General features: G+C 36.7%; 5 protein-coding genes across 5 annotated transcripts in view; 4 read left to right on the top strand and 1 right to left on the bottom strand.

Moving 5' to 3' along the window:
- Positions 1 to 2,018, bottom strand: part of cand2 (cullin-associated and neddylation-dissociated 2 (putative)) — a 21,413-nt gene extending 19,395 nt beyond the window's left edge. The window contains exons 1-4 of the mRNA XM_015040079.1: positions 1,802 to 2,018; positions 984 to 1,127; positions 450 to 604; positions 184 to 307 (exon numbers count right to left, since the gene is read on the bottom strand). Of these exons, the coding sequence (XP_014895565.1) occupies positions 184 to 307; positions 450 to 604; positions 984 to 1,127; positions 1,802 to 1,869 (491 nt within the window). The 5' untranslated portion in view covers positions 1,870 to 2,018. The remainder of the gene's footprint in view (positions 1 to 183; positions 308 to 449; positions 605 to 983; positions 1,128 to 1,801) is intronic.
- A 3,019-nt stretch (positions 2,019 to 5,037) lies between these two features.
- On the top strand, positions 5,038 to 9,934 carry sec13 (SEC13 homolog, nuclear pore and COPII coat complex component). The gene is made up of 9 exons (XM_015040078.1): positions 5,038 to 5,178; positions 5,355 to 5,399; positions 6,387 to 6,502; positions 6,743 to 6,894; positions 7,482 to 7,615; positions 7,731 to 7,864; positions 8,304 to 8,424; positions 8,799 to 8,945; positions 9,053 to 9,934. The coding sequence occupies exons 1-9, from the start codon at positions 5,176 to 5,178 to the stop codon at positions 9,161 to 9,163; spliced, it is 963 nt and encodes a 320-aa protein (XP_014895564.1). The 5' UTR covers positions 5,038 to 5,175; the 3' UTR covers positions 9,164 to 9,934.
- A 630-nt stretch (positions 9,935 to 10,564) lies between these two features.
- LOC106952146 (deoxyribonuclease-1-like) lies at positions 10,565 to 17,155 on the top strand. Its single transcript, XM_015040077.1, has 10 exons — positions 10,565 to 11,158; positions 12,163 to 12,249; positions 12,344 to 12,438; positions 12,549 to 12,626; positions 13,712 to 13,824; positions 14,286 to 14,398; positions 14,855 to 15,009; positions 15,673 to 15,769; positions 15,899 to 16,028; positions 16,877 to 17,155. The coding sequence occupies exons 2-10, from the start codon at positions 12,169 to 12,171 to the stop codon at positions 16,978 to 16,980; spliced, it is 966 nt and encodes a 321-aa protein (XP_014895563.1). The 5' UTR covers positions 10,565 to 11,158; positions 12,163 to 12,168; the 3' UTR covers positions 16,981 to 17,155.
- Positions 17,156 to 17,746: 591 nt separating this feature from the next.
- LOC106952130 (enkurin-like) lies at positions 17,747 to 20,033 on the top strand. The gene is made up of 5 exons (XM_015040055.1): positions 17,747 to 17,886; positions 18,797 to 18,942; positions 19,021 to 19,214; positions 19,502 to 19,639; positions 19,787 to 20,033. The coding sequence occupies exons 1-5, from the start codon at positions 17,813 to 17,815 to the stop codon at positions 19,976 to 19,978; spliced, it is 744 nt and encodes a 247-aa protein (XP_014895541.1). The 5' UTR covers positions 17,747 to 17,812; the 3' UTR covers positions 19,979 to 20,033.
- Positions 20,034 to 21,559: 1,526 nt separating this feature from the next.
- Positions 21,560 to 22,192, top strand: part of LOC106952143 (elastase-1-like) — a 7,027-nt gene continuing 6,394 nt past the window's right edge. Inside the window, exons 1-2 of the mRNA XM_015040073.1 lie at positions 21,560 to 21,670; positions 21,769 to 21,866. Of these exons, the coding sequence (XP_014895559.1) occupies positions 21,631 to 21,670; positions 21,769 to 21,866 (138 nt within the window). The 5' untranslated portion in view covers positions 21,560 to 21,630. The remainder of the gene's footprint in view (positions 21,671 to 21,768; positions 21,867 to 22,192) is intronic.

Raw genomic sequence — 22,192 nt, 5'->3', positions numbered from 1 at the left:
TGTCAAAAGGTCTTGAAACAATATTATCGTTTATCGCAATAATTTTTTAGACAATTAATCGCTCAGCAAAATTTGTTATCGTGACAGGTCTAGTTGCAACATACTTTCAATAACTTTTTTACATACTACCTCATTTATTTGATTAACACCTCATGAGATTTTTTAAAAGAGACTTATATTTACCTTCCTAACATGTCAGACAGAATGTCCAGAGCCTCTAACTGAACGGACACGTCTTCTTGTTTCCCAAGGGCACCAATCAGCTGAGAGGTAATCTTCTTACACACGCTGGCTGTGAGACTCAAACCTGCCAACATCACGGGGAAATTTAGGAGGAGGTATCATTCCTAAGCTCAAAACACAAATCTTATGGACATTCATCCAAAATTTAACTCTTTATTGACTCTTCTGGCATGCAGGACAGAGCTGAAGCAACAACCAGCCTTCACCTGAGGCAGACAGTGGCAGCTCAGCGATCACGGCCTTCAGTCCCATGCTGGAAATGTCTCTCAGCTGCTCCTTATCTGACGTCATGTTGGTACATAGGATGTCCACCATCACCTCCACCTGAGGCTCCTTCACTTTACTCACCAGAGGGGCCAAACTAAAAATCCAGAATATTGTATCTCAGTTTATGTCTTCACAAAAGTTTGTTTTTAATGCAGACATATACATTTATATCTTATTTCATCGTTCCATTGAAATTAAAAGAGACTTCCAGTAAACACGTTTGTCTATCCCAGATAAACAGTTTTTGGGTGTCATTTGATTTTTTACTTCTGGTACAAGTCAATTAAAATGTAAATAAAATTAAAACATTCATCTAAAAGAAGTCATAATAGTAGACGGACATTTTTCATCAGTAAGTAAATAGTGAATGAATTTCATACAACTGATGTATGAAAACACTGGTTTATGTTTAAGTGAATGATTTCTCGACATATTCCACACCGTTTGAGGAATGCGTCTGTTGTAGGTTTTACCATTTTACAGCCAGGTTTTGCACCTCTCCGTTTTTGTCCTCCAGCAGTCTGAGCAGCATGTTTACCACCTTTCTCTCACTGTCCTCATCCAGCTTAATGCTGTCTTTCTGCAGTTCCAACATCAGGTCATTTGTGGCCATAAACCTGGATGCACAAACATGTCATAGAGCAAATACAAACTCAAACACAGGTTCAAAAAGTGAGATTGTCGGGTTAAGATGTAAATTTTACTGAAAGAATTATAAAGTGAAAAGCCAGTGAGAGTAAACCGACTAAGATACATTCATTCATTCATCCATATGATGTATTTAGAGAGGACTCAAACACATTTGAAGGAATATTAACAAGTTATCAATTATTAGAAATGTTTTATTCCATAATGTTCTATTAGAAATGCTTTGTTCCATTGCTTTCCATTTAAAGCAAACATGGAACATGTTTTGTTCCGTGTTTGCTTTCAATTAAGTTGAAAGAAAACATCTCAAGTTTACCAATAACAGACGAGTAAAGCCTTTATTTTTGATCATTAAATATCCACCACAATAGTTCTGTATTTTATGTATTTGATTTAACTTTTTTATAAATTTCTTGAAAACCTTAAGTTTTTCCCCCTTATATTTAGTTGACTAACGGCATTAGGAGACTTGGTAAATAATGAGTTGTGTGAGCAACTTATAGAGTCAGTAAATAGGGGGAAAAAATTCACAAACAAATAGGTTTTACTTTGGAAAGAGGACCCACACTGGCATTCCCATGACATCAGTCAGACTAAATGTGTCATGTCACTTTCAGAGGCTGCTGACAAACTCTTACTTTACCTGAAATCTTTGTCAGTTGATGTCATTTTCTCCAACAAGCTGGAGATGTGGTACGAAACACTCGACATGGTGGTAGTCTAACCGCTGACACCGTAGCTATGAAACTTATGATCTGTGGCAAAGCGGTGAAAGTGGAGCAAAAGATTTACCCTGACAACATGGCGAGGCTGGTGGGCTGAAGGGAGAGCAAACGGTCGGTGGAACCTGACACCTAGTGGGTAAAGATAAAAATAGACGTTAAATCAGAGTGTAGTGGTTTATGTCGCCCCCATGTGGACATAAAATGTATCGCACCTAAGTGTCGTGCAAGAATGGAAGAGTTGTAAATTAAAAAAAGTAAAAGTACGTAGTTACTGTACTTGAATAGATTTTTCAGGTATTTGTACTTCACTTATGTGTTCATCTTTCTGGCGACTTTTTACTTTTACTCATAACATTTTAAGAGAAACTCCTGTGCTTTCTTCTCACATTTTCACATCTTTCTACTTCTATTATAAAAGAAAACAATGACGTTGAGTCATATCAAATCGGAGCAAAAGTGTCCTTCCACGTTGTTGGCTCAAAGAAAAATTAATGACAAATTTGCTGTGTTTTGTGCAATCTAAATTGTCCTGACCTGACTGAGATTTGATTTGAAGAAAAACTATACAGTATCAGTTTTTAGTTTTATTTCTATACCAACACAGAGCATATTGTGAGCAAAAGAAAACAAATAATGTATTTTTTATGACAAGAACACAAGTTTTAGACTTATCAAAAGTCATTTTGTATTCCTGGAGGTAAAAATTACTTTTTATTTATTTCAAAACTTGTATTTTTTTTACCTGAGCAAAACCTAAACTTTTACTAAAGTATTTTTTCATACTAGTATCTGTATCTGTATCTGTTTAAGGGTGTTATTTTTTTTATCTCTATTATCCTTGATGTATCCTTGATGTTTAACATTATTGCCAATCTTTATCGTATCTGGGATGTTTAACATTGTCCCCGATGTCAAGTGTTATCTCAAGAAAAGTTTCCTATTACGTTAAACTTTGGAGATAACATTAAACATCCAAGACATGATTAAACATCAGCGACATCATTAAACATTAAGGACAATGTTAATTGGAGATAAAATGAAAAATTGGGGACAATGTTAAAGATCCTGGACGACGTAAAACATTACAGATAACATCACTGATAGCATTGTGCCCAATGTCCTTTTTTCTGTCTTATCTCAAAGAAATCTTTATGTCCAACCTCCACATTCAGAGATAATTTTCTAGGATTTTTTTGGTTTTATTAATTTTTATTTTAACAGACAGACAGTTTGTGAGAACGTCCCTGTAAAGAAATCAAAAATGGTCATGTAACTCCCAGGAGCTGAAGGGAACCAGGACGGATCAATGGAACCAGGATGAAGGGAATCAGGATGGATGAAGGAAACCAGGATGGATCGAGGGAAACCTAATGAAGGGAACCAGGATGGAACAAGGGAACTATAGGATGGACTCAGATGTAGCTTAGCGGTTCAGCTCGGGCTGAAAGCAGCTTCACATGAGGACAGCAGAGTTAATTCCTGGTCGTAAATTCTCTCTTCCAGAGAATTTGTTGCTCCAGCTCAGTGTGATGGAGCAACTCCAACTGTGAACAGGTGAGGCCGTTTTTAGGCTGTTTTGATCTCAAACCTCCCCCATCAGCGGCGCCTCAGATGAGCGAGTAATATAATGACATGACGCCGACCCATGTGCCTCATTACTGATGGTACCGGAGTCTAATTGCATCAAGCTGCTGTGGAACATATGATGAAAGTCTCCCACTGCTCAGACAAACAGAAAGGAGAAACAAAAACAGAGCTTTGAGATGAATTATTTTCAGCAGACTCTACGTTGTGGAGATGGAAAATAAAAACCCAGCCAAGAAGAAGGAAGATGCTCAGGGCAGGACCGGAGGGAAGATTCATCTTCTTCTGGTCCTAACAGGAAATAAAACATTGATAACTGAATAAATGAAAAGATATAATGCTAGAGACAAGCCAGTCACAATAAGCAATAAATCAATTAATCACGTGATAAATTAAAACAAGCTCAATTTCCATTTGCATGATGTATTGTTTCTATTTTTTCTTTAAACATAATGACAAAAGTCTTCAGTCTGATGATTTGGTGTCAACTAGCAATTTTTGCAAGACTATATTGTTTCCAGAGACTTTATATATTTTTTTTTTATTTATTTATTTGTGATATCTATAGCAAACAGGGCAAACGTCAAGCTGTCGTATTCCCATTCCCCCTCAGTCTCCCACTAAGTAAAAGAGAAAATAACCTGTAGTTTTAAGGTCTGCAGTTTCCAGATGAGGTAGAGATATTTGGGTCCTTTTCATCATCTGCCTGTAGCTAAAAACACTCAGATATTTCTGCTCTGCTTTAAAGCTGGAGCGTCTGACTCCACAGATACAAATCTCTAAGTAATAAAATTGTATTTCTCTCTCAGCAGAGGAAGGTGACCTTTTCCTAAAAGGCAGCTTCTTATTGGCTCTTTGCACGTACAGCGCTGACCTCATGAGCGAAATTCGGCTCTCTTTCTTCCACTTTGAGTTACCAAGACATAACGAGGCGTACATCTTAAAACCTTTCTCCAGCTTACTTGTTGAGGCTTCGGATCGAGGTACGTCACTAATTATTACCTTGGGCAAACCCTGCAAGCACCTAGTGTAAAATGCCAGTTTCAATAAACAGGTGACTCTTCAGAAAGCATGAATTAAACACAGTTCATCATTAAAACTCAGAGCTTGTTAGTAAGCATAAATAATCAGAGACTCTGGATAATCTACTGAAGACACTTTTGTTTCAACCTGCTTCTGGGACTTGAGAGAAGAAAATTGGTGTCAAACTTTTGTGCAGCAAAAATTTGTTTGTGAATCATCCATCCATCCATCCATCCATCCATCCATCCATCCATCCATCCATCCATCCATCCATCCATCCATCCAACCCCAGAGGGATAACCCTCTGGGGTTGGGAGTGGTGCTGATGCCTATCTCCAGTGTTTGTGAATCATTTTAAAGATATTAATAAATGTTTCCAAAGGTCAACCAGCCCCTCCTCATTTACAAATTATAATTAAGCAAACTGAGCAAAACCTCTATTTAGCCCCAAACACACACACACACGCTGTTCTGACACACTTTTAAGAAAATCGCCTGAAGCTCTGTGATGTCTTGTTAGGTGGAACCGTTCTCCGTCATTCTTTGTTCCTCCCGGTAGGAAGGAAGGTGGGACTCGGTGGAAGCGGTTTCTGTACTTGTTGCCACGTCGGACTGTTTGGTGAACCTGGAGAATTAATTTCACATATACTTGAGTAAATATTTTTAGGAGGACTAAATAACAGTCATGGTGAGTTTCAGTACTTATAAACTTAGCTGCTGGTCAAGCTGCTTCAGGACAACAATGATACTTATCATTAATAAGTACTGACGTTCTCGTTTTTGCAATTCGTTAGCACATTGGCTAATGACAGGAGGCTAATTTCTCTGATTTGTATTTAATTATGATCTTTTTGTGATTTAAAGGTTTCTGTTATTAACACAGTGGACACCTCGCATGAGGACATGATTGTGAGTATTTATTTATTTATTTTTTCATTCTTGTAATATGCCATTGTTGCTCGAAGCTAACATAAGGCGCTAGTGCTAAGGATTATCTTTATTGAAACGTTGTTGTATGTTTTTGGACAACATACATTTCTTTTATCTGTTTTTATCACCTATAAAATACTTGGGAGATGCACTTTGTAATCAGGAAAGTATCTAACAGTAATCATGAACGTTTGTTTACTGTAAACATTTATTAGAAGCACATTACTGTATGGTTCCTCTTATTGTGTTTTTACAGCCATGTTTATTTGGGAAACATGGAACTGGAGTTAATTTCTATACGAAAAATACAGACTTTTTATTACTTTTTATTTTAAATAGACACGTAGCAAAAACACAGTGATTGTTATAATTGTAATATTCACAGCATTGTTTGTAGATGTAGTTTAATTTGAATACATTCACTTAAGAAAATGTGCATCAGCTACATTTAGAAGTCAGCTTGACTGTCAAAATAACGTTCATCAAGAGTAATGGGTAGCTCTTGCAATACCTCTGTACTAGTATGCAAAGGCCCATGTCTTATTTAATTTAATTCAATTTAAATTTAAAAAAGTAGTGCAATAGTACAAAAGGAAAATTAAATAATTACTTAATAACTAAATACCAACTAAATGATTATAGTAACATAATGTTTTGCTTCCTTGTTCTTTTCTTTGTTTTTTTTTTTTTTCTAATTATCTTTTACTAGCTCTTTCTGAAATGTGCTATGCAAATAAAATTGTCTTGCAAAGTGGTGTACAAGTGAGTCTGTTTTAAAACAGACTAATTAATGTTTTGGTTTGTATAATTAGCCTCTAAAGATACAAAATTGTCTTTGAAAATCCCAGAATCTGAAATTTGGTTCTGGTAAAAGCTGCTACTTCAGATTCATGTTTTGAGTTTTTCAGCTTGTCACTGGTAACCAATCATGAAATAGTGGAGCATTCCTGGTTGTGTTTGTTTCAGCACGATGCCCAGATGGATTACTATGGGACTCGGCTTGCCACCTGCTCCTCTGACCGCACCGTCAAGATATTTGATGTCAGGAATGGAGGACAGATTCTGGTGGCAGATCTCAGGGGGTAAGAAACAGAACCAGGAGGACTAAATCAACAACAAGAAAAACTATTACATACTGTCAAGATCCAAAAGTAAATAACAAGCAATATTTTCCACTGTTCCTCTGGTCACAATTTATTATTTTCTTTTATGCCATGTTGTTTTTTGTCTCTTTGGAGGTTATATTCACTTATTGTATTCATTGTACATAAGTGGAATTGAAGCCATTTCTTATGTTGAATTCCAATAATTGTTCTTTTTAGACACGAAGGCCCCGTGTGGCAAGTAGCGTGGGCTCACCCGATGTTTGGCAACATTCTGGCTTCTTGTTCTTACGACCGAAAAGTCATCATCTGGAAGGAGGAGAATGGAGCCTGGGACAAGATGTACGAGTACACCGGACATGAATCTTCAGGTTGGTAGATGGCCTTGAATCTATTTTCCTCTTCCTTCTGCTTAGCTGCTGACTCTGTGGAGAAGAAAACCAAGCCTTTTCTGGCTGTTAATATTTCAACTGCTGACCATTTGTTTCCCTTAATGAATAGCAAACTCATCAGCAAGGTAGTTAATAAATTGAAGTTCAGCCATATATCTAGTGCATGTTCAAAATAATCAGTAGCACTATGTAAAACTGTAAAAGTTTTAGTGTGTGCCAAATCCATCTTCCTTTTTATTATAAAATAATAAACAGTTTCCATTTTGTATTATCAATAAACTGTTTATTTTTTTGTATGGTGCTATTAAATGAATTTCAGCATCTTCCCACTTTTTTTAAGCATTCATTGCTTATTTTATTGGTCACATGGCTTAGAAACTAAAACATCTCATTTATGGGGATTGTACAGTTTGTACTTAGGAGTATTTCCTGTCCCTTTAGAGCAACCTGCGTTCATATTTCATGACAGACATCAATCATCTAATGATGAATTGATTCTGAGATAATTTTCAACATTCTGTGAAGACGTTGATCTTGTTCTTTTCTCCATCCCTCTGTGTCCACAGTGAACTCGGTTTGCTGGGGTCCGTATGAATTTGGTTTAATTCTGGCCTGTGGAAGCTCAGACGGGGCGATTTCTCTACTCACATTTACTGGAGATCAGCAGTGGGATGTCAAGAAGATTAGCAATGCACACACTGTGAGTCAAGTAGTAGAAGTAGATTGTGATTCCTGTCATTGTTTTGTTTATTTTTCTTTGCTGTTCATTTTGAGGAGTGGGTTTAGTGTAAATCTAAGCTGTATTTTTGCTGCAGATTGGCTGTAATGCTGTGAGTTGGGCTCCTGCTGTAGTCCCAGGCAGTCTGATCGATCAACCATCTGGACAGAAACCAAACTATGTCAAACGTTTCGTCTCGGGAGGCTGTGACAACCTGGTTAAACTCTGGAAGTGAGTCTCTGTTGTCCAACATATCTGTAGTGATGATGCTTTTTGTATAATTCTTAGTTAGGTAGATAGTTTTGCTCAAAATAGTGATTATAAGCTTTTTTTAAGATCCATGCTAAGCGTTTGAATAATTTTGTTTCTGCGTATTTATGATTTTTTTTACATGCTAGTCTGTCTTTCTGCAAGACAAAGAGTGCAGGAACGTCATATTTGGTTAATTTAAATGTCTAAGCATTTTTTTTTTTGTTTCATTATTAAACTTCCTTTAATATTTTCCAAATATATGTCCTGCTAGTAGACTTTCAACATCTTTATAAGGTGGATAACTAATAACTGGAAATTCTTATGTGAACAGCAATTATTTTTTTTAGTCGAGCATTTATTTGTGCAACCACTTAAAAACCCAGTATGTTATGCTTTAAGTGTTGCTTCCTCTCTGCAGAGAGGAGGACGGTCAGTGGAAGGAGGACCAGAAGCTGGAGGCGCACAGTGATTGGGTGAGAGACGTTGGCTGGGCTCCTTCCATTGGTCTTCCCACCAGCACCATTGCTAGCTGCTCCCAGGTAAAGTTTTAAGGTGTAAATCCCTGTGGGTTTACTAGACTCATTTTCTAAGACATAGTTATTGTTTCTTTTATCCCTTATAAAACACTAAAGAGAATGTAGTACTTTGCTTTGCACTCAATTCTTTACTTGTACCACTAGGTGGAGCCATAAAACTATAATGTTTTATAGTTGGTTGGTGGTAAATAAAAAAAAAAAAAGTTCTTTTATTAAGGTTTTTCTTTTCATGGCCGAACTAATTAAGTATATCTGCTAATAGAGTGTGATCTAATGAATGAGTTTCATTGCTGTAGATACATTTTGAATAAGTTAAAAATAATTATTGAAGTTTAATCCTGTAAATGTAAACATCTGTTTCTTTATGTCACTTCCAGGACGGCCGTGTGTTTATCTGGACGTGTGACGACCCTGCTGGCAACACCTGGACGGTCAAACTGCTCCACAAGTTCAACGATGTGGTTTGGCACGTCAGCTGGTCCATCACCGGAAATATACTGGCAGTTTCTGGTGGAGACAACAAGGTGAAATATATCATCACGTTCTTAAGAGTCTTGATAAGTAGAAATATAAATGTGCTTGAGATCTAAAAGCTGAAGATAAAGATTTGTGTGCCTTCTTGTGCCTGTAGGTGACGCTGTGGAAGGAGTCCGTGGACGGTCAATGGGCGTGTATTAGCGATGTCAGCAAAGGCCAGGGCGCCGTTTCCACCATTACAGACACTCAGCAGAATGAGCAGTGACAACCTTACAGCAAAGAGTGCAGCTTTAAGAAAATGATTAACAAACATGCTGGACATTTGGATTGACAACAAACTGTCAGTCCCAGAGTGACTGAGCGCAATCGGATCTGTTTTTGACTCCTGGATGTCTCCTAAGACATGAAAAATGTTTCAACACGAGAAAGATTGAAGAATAAATGGTTGTTCTTTTTTTGTTAAAACATTCAACCATGGTTTAGAATTTGTTTTTGTAACATTCACTCCAACCTCAGTATTTTAGTTTCACCAACTCACACCACTTCCTCCTGAAAGCTGGTCCAAATGAAACTTTAGTTGTAAAAATATTCTGCTCTTCCTCTCCATGTGACTCTGTTTTTAAACATTCCACCTTTATCGCCAATAAATCATCAACCCACAGGTGACATCACCTTTCTGCAAAGCCTCTATTAACAGTCACTGTTGACTTATTCATCCAAATAAGCCCTGAGTTGAAAAGAAATATTCATGCATGTACAGTTCATTTTGCATTAGTTTCCTGATAATTCAGCTTCTTATCTCAGGCTGTGAACAGATCCCTCTGTTCTCAGACTGCCAAATTTAGGCTTAAGCTGCTTTAATCGGTTTCGGATACAAGTTAACAACTGAATGTTGCTCTTTGTCACCATTGAATGCAACATAATTCTAAACAGTTTGGATGTTTTACTTTTATGATTTCAGATAATGCGATTGTTTTTCACATTTGATGTAATTAAATAACTGTTAACATTAAAAATCTTTTGTATTTGCGTTCATTATGTTTATTATTAATCTAAAAATAAAATGTGAAAAACAAGATGCTTCTGTTGGATCAAATGCAAATAATTTTTCTGAATTTCCTCAGTCATCTTTTAACTTAAGCAACTGAATTCTTAGTTAAATTGAGTTTCAGCAGCAAATGAAAACTGCAATGCTTTCTGAATTTGTGCACCAGGCTAGAAGTGGTTGAAGATCTGCTTCTTTGCTGCAGTATTTCTTCCTGTTATTCTTCTTGGTCCCAGACAGGAAGTCTAACGGACTGATAAAGGGCCATCCCTGGAAATCAGCTAAATGGATGTGGTCAACTTTTTAGCTCTACAGTTTCATTTTGAAAATACTTATCCTTTTAAAAGTTTAAATGTTTATTGGTGTAGAAGTGCTTGCAAGAAGATACTTGTAGGATATTTATTATTTTTCTTTCTTTTTTTAAGGGATTTTATTTATCTGAAAAGGAAGCTTCTGCAATAACATTCCATGTTAAGAGTTTCTGAAAAGTCAAAATGTCTGAAAATGTTAAAGAAGAAGAAAGCAACAAAGTGGGTAATGAATTACCATTAATGAATTTCTAACATTAATGAATTTCTAACACCTGTGCTCTAATTGATCCATCTCAGGTTACATAAATTACACAAAGGGGGAAAAGAGGAAGTGTTTGTTGTCTCTTATGTCCTGATGGATCCGCAGCTGCTTCACTTCCTCTTTTTTTATCTGCTCTCTCATTCCTCTTTTAAAGCACCACTAAATGAAAGAAACCATGTTTTCACAAGAAACTGTAACTTCAAATAAAGAACTTCTAATGAGGAACTTTTCCTCAGAGCCTCATGGGAAAATCCCAGTAGCAAAGGGAAGATTGGAAAATATTGTCATTGAAAAGAACTTTGCTCCTCCTGGAAACTTACAAACTCCAAATGCGGGGATTTTGTGTAATTTAATCAAGCAGAATAATTTCTTCAGTCATCCTGTGTTGAACTTTGATCCCTCTGATCTGTGATACAGAAAAGTGCCATGGCTCTAAATGCCCGCACAGAAGCAGGAAACTTGTTCTTCATTTGATAATATATGCTGCTGGGCGTGCAAAAGTTCACATGCTTTGAGGTTGTGAGCAACAGAGACACTTCCTGTATGTTTTCAGAGCTGCTCTGTTACTGCAGAGTGAAGCGTCTGTTTGAAGACACATAACGCTGTGACACACTTCCAAAGTCATCTGATTTATCTCCAAAGGTAAGAACTTTCTTCTACTAAGATCACAATCTTTTCCTTCCTTTATTAGTCAGCAAAGGTCATTTGGTGATGTTAGTTTGTTTAGAATCTATAAAATAAAACATATGTTTGTTTCATTTTGACAGTGTTGTGATTCCATTCATTACTTCTTCAATCAATTATCGAAGAAGTAATGATTTTACTCCCACACAATGAACAAAGAAACATCCAAATGCTGCATGAACAAACATTCATGCAAAACATGTCTGGCGGTTTAACTACATTTCTTATCTTCGTAAGAGTTATCAGTCAGCTACAGTTGGTAGCATTTCCAGTACATGACCCATTTCTTTGACTTGTTAAAATATGCTTTGCCAAAATGTAGAAGACCTACTCTAAAACTGTCTTTTAAAAGTTTCTTTTAGTGTAAGTGTTTTCCACTTTGCTTTCTGAAGCATTTTCAAAGTTCCCCTTTGGACTTTGACTACTTTTATTTTTTGCCAAGTACAGATGTTTAAAATATTTTTGTTTGTTTGTTTGTTTGTTTGCTAAGCCAGCCACCTCTGACCCACGATTCACTCATACATAAAAAGGCTTCAAGGATTGCAAGAGTAGAAGCACTGAGGAGTTTAAGAATGATGGTCAATTTTCACTAGGTTCTTTTCTTCCTGTTTACAGATTTTCAGATACTAACCTGGAATTTCTGAACATCATAGAAAACTACAAACAAATCATCTCCATGATGAACTGATGCTGAATTTCATGCAAAAAGTGCCCCTACCTAGTATTTAGTGCAAAAAAACACTATAAGGATTTTTTTGTTGTTTTCTGTTCACATTACCCTGTTAGTTGGGGTATTTTGACCGTGTGAAACAAACATTTCGTTTATACAACGCAGCTGAGCCTAACCACATAGCTTCTCTGTGGTTATGTTCTTATTTCACCAAATTCCTCTTGCATCTGTGTCTTTTCATTTTTTTTTTTCATTTCTCTATTCGTTTAAGTATTTTTTTTTCTCTAAACAGGTCAAAATGAAAGTCGCAGCTTTTAATGTGAGGAACTTGGGACATCAGAAAGTCACAGACAAAATGGTTTCCCAATACCTCACTAAGGTAATGGAACTATGTTCATTTTTACAGCATTTAATAATGAGATACATTATGCAATGTAGATATATATTGTTTACCTGGTTTGTGTTTCTCCCAGATAATCTCTCAGTACAGCGTAATTGTGATACTCGAGGTGGTAGATAAAAGCGGCAAAGCCATGGAGATGTTGCTTAAAAAACTCAATTGTACTGCGTAAGTATAAAGTAGGAAATATCTTAGTGTACACAATGGATAATGGATAATGTTCATAAAAGCATTCTGAGTCATCATAATGTCTTCTTGTCTTGTATTTGTTCCATCAGTGATCATCCATATGAAATGGTCTGCAGCTCCAGTCTGGGCAGAAACACCTACAAGGAGCAGTTTGTTTGTTTCTACAGGTATATTATTACTACTAATAATATAGAATTAAAAGTCAAACGTTCAAATCTCTGTTAAACTAATGTGTCATGCTTTGTTATATTGAGCAATGACTGACATAAGCAACTTGATGTGAGGATTTAGAAACTCAAGATCTAACTTACATGAAAAGCAAACCACACTGTTCTTTTTCAGAGGAGGTATTTTTGCCTTTGTATAAATAGGACAAAAAGTAACATCTGAAACTAAATCTCCTCTTATTTATGGCTTAAAAATGTTTTTTTTTTGTTTTTTTTTTCCAAAGAAATTTGGATAATAAAAAACCAACAATTGGTCAGATAACCATCAAACCTTTAAGCAAATGGGCTATGGCAAAAGACCACACCATTTATCACTCCGACAAGCTACAGGAAGCTGAGACAATAATTCTCACAGATTCACCAACACTGGATAATAGCAGGTTTAAAAAAGCATCCCCTTGTTTAGCTGCACATTAAGATTGAAGGGTCACAATTAGGAGTAAAAAACAACATGAAAACATTGATCTATTCCACCTTGTATCAATGTTTAAGCTGCTGCTGCTGGTGCAGTAGTGTGGGGTATTGCTTTCTGGCAAATTCTGGGCCCCATATTATAAACTGAGTGTTATCCTCCAACCTTCCTGACTATGTCCATCCCTTGATGACCACAGTTTTCAATCTTCTGGTGGGTAATTCTAGAAGGATAATGAATGATACCACTTAGGTTAGGTCATCTCAAGCTGATTTTTTGAAAATACCACCAACATTAAACTCCAATGGCTTCCACAATCAGCAGGCCTCAGTCCAATAAAATACCTCGAGGATGTTATGGACTCTGGGATATTCATTTTGGATGTGCATCTGACAAATCTTGACCAAAATGTTTGAGAGATGTTTATGACACCCTGTTAAATCTATGCTATACACAGTTAATACAATTTCATGAAGTTTCTGATGCACTCTGAGCAGTAAAAATCTATAAACCCCTCCAAAAAGTTGCCTTCTCATGTACTCAAAAAGGTTTAAAATCGTGTTCACAAAACAGTAACAATTTTTTTTTATTGTTATTATTGTTTGTGTTTCAGAGCAGATGAGGTCAAGCTTACAGCTCAGTATCAGTATGAAGATAATCAGGCTGGGGATGAAGATGCCTTCGCAAGAGAGCCCTTCATCCTGCGCTTTCACTGTCCCTCCACAGGTGTGTGCTGTTCCACATTAATGAAACATCAGGTCACAGGGTTTCTACACAGTTTGGAAACATATAAGATTTTACTAACTATTTTCCAAATGTGTATAAGTATGTATGAAGAGAATGAAATCTACTGTTTTGCACATACTTTGATTCCTAATATTACTGCATTCAATTATCATCCATCCATCTGTCCATCCAACCTGCTACGTGTTGCAGTTTTTGCAGAGTAAATACTTTATGTATAACTGTTATAGATATATCGGCTGTGAATGTATGGTCAAATGTTGTGTTTTATTTGGGGATTAAAAGGATCATGTGACCCAGGAGACGTTTTGACATGAAATATGTAAAAATACTGAACTGAGGCCTCTAATTTATTTTAAACCAAAAGATTTATTTGAGCTCACATCTGTTTACGTGCACTGTGGATTTGGGTCTATGTTATTTGCTTTTATGTCCACTTTCAGTTGTAAAAGACCTGGTCCTGATTCCGGTCCACACCAAGCCAGAAGACTCAGAAAAGGAACTTGATGAGCTTTACGATGTGGTCAAAGCTGTCAGACGGAAGTGGAAAACCGATGTAAGTTGTTAAATCTTATATAAAGATATGCGGCTTGAAAATTGGAAGGTAATATTAGAGCTTTTATTAATAGCTTTGCTAAAACTCAGCCAGAAGTTAATCATTTCAGCCATCTCGTCACTGTAACTCAGAGGAGAAACTCTTCAAACTCCAGGTGTCACTGTCTTGTTAAAAATGCGAGTGAGATGCTAGATAATGTGTTTGGTGAATCACTCATTGAGTAACACCATGATTTCTTCCATTTATTGTGGATCTTTTCTGTTATTACAAGTCATTCTTTTTTAATGTCTTTTAACACTAAAGTAATTGAGAAGGCTGCCAATGAAGGAAATCTTGGGGGAGCAGGATAAAAAAACAATATTCCAATTTTGCTTACAGACACTAACAGTCATCACTACTCTAAATACTTGTGTGCAGTAACGTGTGGTTTTGACTTTTATTTTTTGTCCTTGGCAGAACATCATGATATTGGGGGACTTCAACGCAGATGGTCGATACCTTTCCAAGAAGAAGAAGAAATCAATCCGCATCTCTTCTGATCCCTTCCATTGGTTGATAGATGACGATGTTGACACCACGACTAGTAATTATAATGACAATACCTACGACAGGTGAGATACATGTTAGGTGTCAAGGACAACCGTCTTTGTTTCTACAACATTAATAAAACAGCAGATTGTCACTTTTAGCTTGAGGTTTAATGAGTCAGGACAAAATAAAAATGACTTTGTCTTGGAATTAGATAAAGAGTTTACATCACAACATCCGTTTGTCATCAATACACACTGTGCACATTTTTAGCATACTTTGAATAAAAATAAATTCCTGACATTTTATTCCTTGAAATAATCATCTTGCTTGAGAAGGATGTTTCAATGTCCTTATTTCCAAATTTATCTATGCTTGTTGAGGTTTGCAGGTAGGTTACAGTAATTACCTGCCATGAATTACCTTGATTTTTATATATTTTTTTTATCTAGTCATTTTTGTTATAGATCCCCTCATTGTTATTTAGTATCGGACCCGGGGATTGCACCCTGCCCAAATGTATTAAACTAAGATCATAAAAATAGTCTACTTTCTTCTTTACCTGACTGAATCTGAATGGTTGAATTCCATTCCCTCTAACAAATCATGAACTGCAAAACATGTCTACTGTTGATAAAAGTACTATCTAGTAATATTATATGTAAATGTAAATGTGTGAATGACTTTGCAGGTATGTTGAAAACTGCACCAATAAAATGCATTGTGATACTATCTTCTTCAAATAGGATTGTGGTGTATGGGGAAGAAATGCTGGATGCCATTGTTCCTGACTCTGCAAAGTCCTTCAACTTTCAAGTGGAGTTTGGGCTGACAGATGAAGAAGTATGCTTTATTATTATCATCGTTATTGTTTAGCAATACTGCGTCTCAGAGAAATGGTTGACACTTTCAGACAGTTTAGAGCACAGAAGAGGTGCTAAGATTTATAATTTCATGTTTTTACTCCCCAAGGCTGGAAACATCAGTGATCATTATCCTGTGGAGGTGGAGCTGGAGACTGTCAAAAAAGCAGTAAAACCAAAGAAGAAGGCTTTACCGCAAACAACAAAAACTTCCCCTAAAAGAAAAGGTCCAAAGAAAGGTACCATTTATTTTGTTGACAACAGAGGCTTATATAATTTACTCTAATAGAATTTGATCACCCCTGATCTAAACTTTTCCATTGCATCCCTGGCCATATGGTTAGGGTTCCCCTGCTGAAAGGTGAACCTCCTGCCCAGTTTCTAGTCTTTTAGAAAACGTTTTTAGTTTTGTGTGTGTGTCCAGGATTATCCTCCATTTAGCTCAATATCTTACTGTCATTCTGACTTGCTCCCCTTCCTCCGATGAATAAAAACATCCTAACAGAATGTTTGTCTGCCACCACTACTTTCCACCTTTGGCATATTGCTTTCAGGGTAATAGTTTCCCACCCCACATAATGTTCAGCAGGTCTGGTAAATAAATAAAAAAGTTCAGTTTAACTTTCTGTACCAGAGGAATTTTTCGCATGCTTTCAACAATTGAACAACATTGCCATTTATCCACAAAGGCCAGGTTTATGGGTTACATTAACAAATGTCTTGTCTATGCATTTCCCCACCTGAACAATGAACTTCTGCAGCTCCTCAAGAGTAAGCAGGAGCCCTCAAGTTAATCTAATTGATTCTTAAAATATACACACCGGCTCTACACTGAAATCAATTGGTTGTACTGGATTTTGTTTGGGGGCATACTCATAGTACACAAAACTCACATTTATATTTGTAAAAACTATATTGTTCTCCCTTTTACTTTACAAGCATGCAATGAAAAGCACATTGAAGATATTACAGTTTATGGTTTGTTGAGGATTCGAACTTTTGCAGGCATCATGAGTGCATATCACTTTTTATCATTTTTATGTTTGATTCATTGTAAAATTCAGTCTTTGTTCATTTCAACCAACAGGATCACAGAGTAGAACCAAGCCATCAGAATCCAAGACTTCAACGGCAAAAAAGAGAAAAGGACAATCAGTTGCATCCAAGACGCCAACAAAAAGGAGACGTTGAGCCACTTTAACCAATCATTACCAAACTCACCGAACTCATTATTTATAGGCCTTTTTCTTGTCTAAATTTTTATGGAAACTCAATGTCCAATAAAGAAAACAAATATAAGTCGACAACTTAATTCTCTGACTCTGATGAAACTTGATATAAAATAAAAAAATATTCATAAATCGAACTCATGAGTAAAATTTATTTTTATTTTTGTTACATTTATTTATTTTAAGAATAAAATAAATAAAAAATAAACTAAACACACATGTATTTCATAAAATGATCTTTATTTAGCTATTTTTATGTGTGTGTGTGTGTGTGTGTGTGTGTGTGTGTGTGTGTGTGTGTGTGTGTGTGTGTGTGTGTGTGTGTGTGTGTGTGTGTTTTATATGTACAAAATCCCCAAACTGAGACTGGAGAACAGAAGCTACTTTGTTTTGACATTTTAGAGAATACATCCAGAAGTCATATACTCACACCACTTCACAGCCAAAAATATGACCCTTCCCGCATTCACAGCTGCCTAATTTCTAATCCGTCCAGCAGATCCATTGAAATGATTACAAATCTTCGTAATTTTAAAGACAAATAAAATTGTCTACTTTTGCAAACAGTGTTTACGCTGAAATAAATCCTATTTAGCTTTATACAGAATTTGAGGTGTTTGAATTATAATAGAATTTTACATATTAACATAAAATAAATCACATTTTGTTTTGGACAGAATTTGAGATGTTTGAATCATAATAATACTAAGATTTTAAAGACTTGTTAGCAAGTTACCTAGCAACAAGCCAGGTAGGTGCTTCAACCTTTTTTGAAGTGTGTTCACAATTTTGCGATGTCTGAAGCGATTAACGCAAAAGGGAGCGTTCAAGACTGGATCCCAAAGGACCCCGGAAAAAAACCACCAAGGTGAGTTGAACAAGTCACCTAAAAAAAAAATAAAACGAAGAAGAATTTAGCCCATGTTTTACAATGGAGTACCGAACCGATACGAGACGCAAGTTGTTCCGTACTAAATATCCGATAGACATCTGTCATACATAAACACTGAATGCATCAGTAACGAACACAATAAAACACTGGAAATATTGAGTCCAGCCAAATTGTCGGGTGTTGTCGGGCAGCACGGTGGGCTGCCTGATAACAGACAACCCCGATCAGGAGAAACGTTGCAGACACTAAGAACTTACAGCAACCAGGCTTTCGTGGAACCTTTCGTATTTCATTTAGAAATGCAGACATTTTTGAGGAAAACGGTTTTTATTGATTATTCTCTTTCTATTAGCTTGACCGTTGGATGATCTGACTTTCTTTCAAATCATAATACAGGCAGCAAATGTTACATTTATTTAGCAATTTGTTAAGGCTATATGTGTGACCAGAGGTGGTTAGTAAGTAGTTAGAGTAACTTTTTGAAAGACAAACAAACAAACAAACAAACAAAACAAAAAAAACTTTTAGGAGTAGTTTTACTAAGCCATAATTTTTACTTTTAATTGAGTAACATGAGGATGAAGTATTGCTACTTTTACTTAATTAGAATTTCAGAATGCTTTATTCACTGTGAGTGACTTCACTTTAAGCAACGACCATCCCATGAGAATTGGCGACATGAACCTTGGTGGTCCTTGGGCGTCTCTTATTTTCATTTATGAAAGGTGGTAACCGTACAGTTGACCTCAAAATTTGGAATACAGAAGTGGGAATTTTTTTTTTTTTTTAGTCATTTAAAATCAGAATTCTGTTTTATTTCTTTTTGTTGTTGTTTCTCTCCTCAAGTGTTATTGAAGATATTCTATGTTGTGATATCTCACTAAAGGTATGTACCCAAGCACATGGCAACTATTCTGCTTGAGCAGAAGTCAAACAAACAGGCTTGGAAGACGATGGGACCAGCAAAACTTGAATTGCCTTCTCCGTCGAACTACCTCAAGAAAAATGCAAAGCGCCCCAAAGCTCCTGAGAGTTAGTTCCTCAAACAACTGCATGAGGATTTGCTTTTGTGCTGTCAATATAACCCACCTGTTATATGCTTTTCTTTAGGGACAGGGACTGGAGGGCAGAAAACCAGTACTACCACTGTAAGGCTACCTCTTCATGTACCGCCCAATCCAGTCAAGAGGGCTGTCATACAGACAGCTGATGTGAAGCCTAAGCCCTCTCGTGTCGACTTCGCACAGGCACACAAACAGCTTCTCCAAAGTGCTGGACTTATCCCCAAATACATTGTGAAAAAGGTATTATCCTTCATCCTGTCACTTCACTCTGTGGAAAGTGTGGCTAATGCTGACAGGTCCTGGGCCATGAGTGCTATTTCTCTCCTCCCTAACCTTTCAGTGACTGATCAACAGCACCTGTTGAATTTTATGAATTGAAAATGAAATAATATTCAGAACCTCCCTAAGTCCAACGATGCTAAACCAAGCTTATATTCCTGTTAACTGCTACATTTTCCACATAGGAGCCCTGTTGAACATTTGAGCAAATTATAGGTGGATGTGAAGTTTCTTTTTCGTTCCTGCAGGATTATGGTGAGATACCTAAGTACTTGCAGCAGCGCCGTGAAGCTGAACAGCAGGTTAGGGATGACCAGGAGAAACTTGAAAAGCTGAAGCAGGCCACACGACAAGTGTCAGAGGAAGAGCGAAATGCTGCCTTGGAGGTATGCTTCATTTATTTTCTTTAACAACAGACGTCTAACATCTAAAACGTCTGGTGAAGTAAATAAAATAAAACAGAGAAAGTCAAAGGACTGTAAAGATAGAATAATGTCTTATGTCAAGTTCCCATGTTTGCATCTTCTTGTTAGGGCTTGAAAAAGAAATGGCATGAAGTGCATCGTGAATATCAGGGCCTTCCTTTCATCCTATACACCCCATCGCAGAAAGGCCGCAAGGTCCACATGGAGGAGCAACTGACTGAACTGGAGAAGCACATAAGACTGCTTGAAAAGTTCAAAACCATCTACATTTCTGATGCAGATGCTGGTGGAAGTCCTTAACCCCTGAGACTCCAGATGTTATTTTTAAAAAATAAAATGTTCTACATCTATTACAGCTTTTATCTGTGATCTGTAAAGCTTTTAAAGTAATCTTATTTTGTAGTTTTATTGCAGTGAAAACATGCATATATTGATATTCATTTTTACAGTCAGGAAAAAAAATTGCAAAAGAAAATTATAATATATTTTCATAAATTAGCAGAGGCTTTTATTTTGACTCAGAGAGAGCACCATGTATGGTTCTCTGGCTCCATCACCGGATAGCCGGAAGCAGGGAAAAGTTATTTGATCAGACAGAATAAATAAATAAATGAGGGTCAGATATGTTTAACATTAACAGGTCAAACATGATGTTTTCACACAAAAACATCAGCTTATTAGAACTACTGGATTTTCCACAAAACTGTGAAGCTTTTGATCATAGTAGAAAAATAAAACAACACCCATCCACATTAAGATTGGAGCTTCATGGTTCTCCTAGTTTCACCTGAATCTGTTGGTGTTTTCAGATCATTAGTTTGTTCATTATTATACCTCTCAGCTTTCAAGAACACCAGCTGTCCTGCCAGAGCCAGAACCAGCACAGCAGCCACACTATCTGGGATTGACCAATAAGACGGCTCCTCTGATATGCTTTGCTGACCTGCAAGGTAAAACAACTTGTTTACTTTGCTTACTCATTTATGAGTGTACATCAAAAGGTCATGCGTTTCCACCACATTACAACTATTTCTCACTAGAACTGTGATATCAATGGGACAGGCTAAAATCAGACAACTGGCTCAAGCTGGAAAAAATATAACCATACATCAGGTTTTGTGAGAACATCCGTGTGCACATGAATTTGAACAAATTTAACCTTGCTATTATAAAAATACTCTTTATATATGCATATTTACAAGACTTTTTTTATATGATTACATTTAAAATGTCATCTTAACTGAGAGCAAAGTAGAATCAATGTCAAATTCCTTGGTTGTGCGCATGAACTTGGCAAATAAAGCTGATCCTTAATGAGATACTTGTTTACTCGCTGTTTCCAGGAACAGAACTAAGTGAGAGGATGTTGCATCTTGTTTCTTTGTTCCCTGGCTCTTGAAAAGCTCCTTAAAAACCTGAAATGTCCAGAAGCTGTTGATAGCAGGTTTTGATCAAGTTTCTCTCATGAGCAGTTACTTTTCCAGATGCTGTTCAGATTAATGCAATGATATTCTGGAGGAGTTGTTTCTTTGGAGGCTGCCTGACTCAAGGGACAGATCCCAAACTAGTTTGTGTTTGTGATGGTAGTGTGGGGCTATTCCCCACCATTGCAATAACAAGTATGGACAAAATAGTCAAAAAGGTTTTACTTAATCTTTAGTCTTACTCTTAAACATATGCTGTGCAGGTAAAATACATTTTTACACAAAATTGCAGAGGGAATCTTCGGTATTTCCTAGTAAGTAAAATTGTAACACCCAGCACTACAACTATTCTTTGAATAAATGTAGTCTGTCCTTCCTGCTCTGATGATAACTGTGGGATCTGCACAGGTGGATGTAGGGTGGCATTGGACACGTAATCCACAACGCTATCAGTATTAGCTGACCTGAGGGTATAAAAGAGCATTGGACAGAGGTTGCCAGGACAGCAGGTTTAAGGAGACTGCAGATATGCTCAGGTTTCTTTTGTTTACCTCTCTTGCAGCCCTGGGTAAGTAGCACCTATCCTATTTTGAAGATTCTCCACAGAAGTCCCATATGGACTTTAAAGTAATATTGCTATTTCCTTTGGATATCTGCTTTGCTCAGTTCTGGCTGAACCCCAGCCCAGGTACCTGAAGGATGGTATTGGTGAGGAAAGAGTTGTGGGAGGAGAGGTGGCCAATCCTAACTCCTGGCCTTGGCAGGTATACTTCAAACCCTTTCAGAACTTATAATTAATGTGTTGCAAACTTAACAAAACAATCACTACCATAAAGACAAGACGAAAAGGTAAAAGGTAAAGGTAATTTTATTTATATAGCACATTTTCAGCAACATGGCAATACAAAGTGTTTCACAGGAATTAAAAGGAAATACAAACAAAATAACAAACCAAAGGAAAGAGCAAAATAAAAAAGGAAAAATAATCTAATGTAGATCTAAATTATGTAAACTAAGTGCTCCTGTTCAGGGTTGCTAAGTATCCTCTGGTCTAATTCCATTTCTAGATTGGAAGAACAGGAGTCTAAAA

Source organism: Poecilia latipinna, unplaced genomic scaffold, assembly GCF_001443285.1.
Source record: "Poecilia latipinna isolate Pla-1442-1.1 unplaced genomic scaffold, P_latipinna-1.0 Scaffold494, whole genome shotgun sequence".
In the NCBI taxonomy this organism is placed as follows: domain Eukaryota; kingdom Metazoa; phylum Chordata; class Actinopteri; order Cyprinodontiformes; family Poeciliidae; genus Poecilia; species Poecilia latipinna.
Note: the sequence above shows the minus strand (reverse complement) of the source record. Positions and strands in the feature narration are given on the sequence as shown.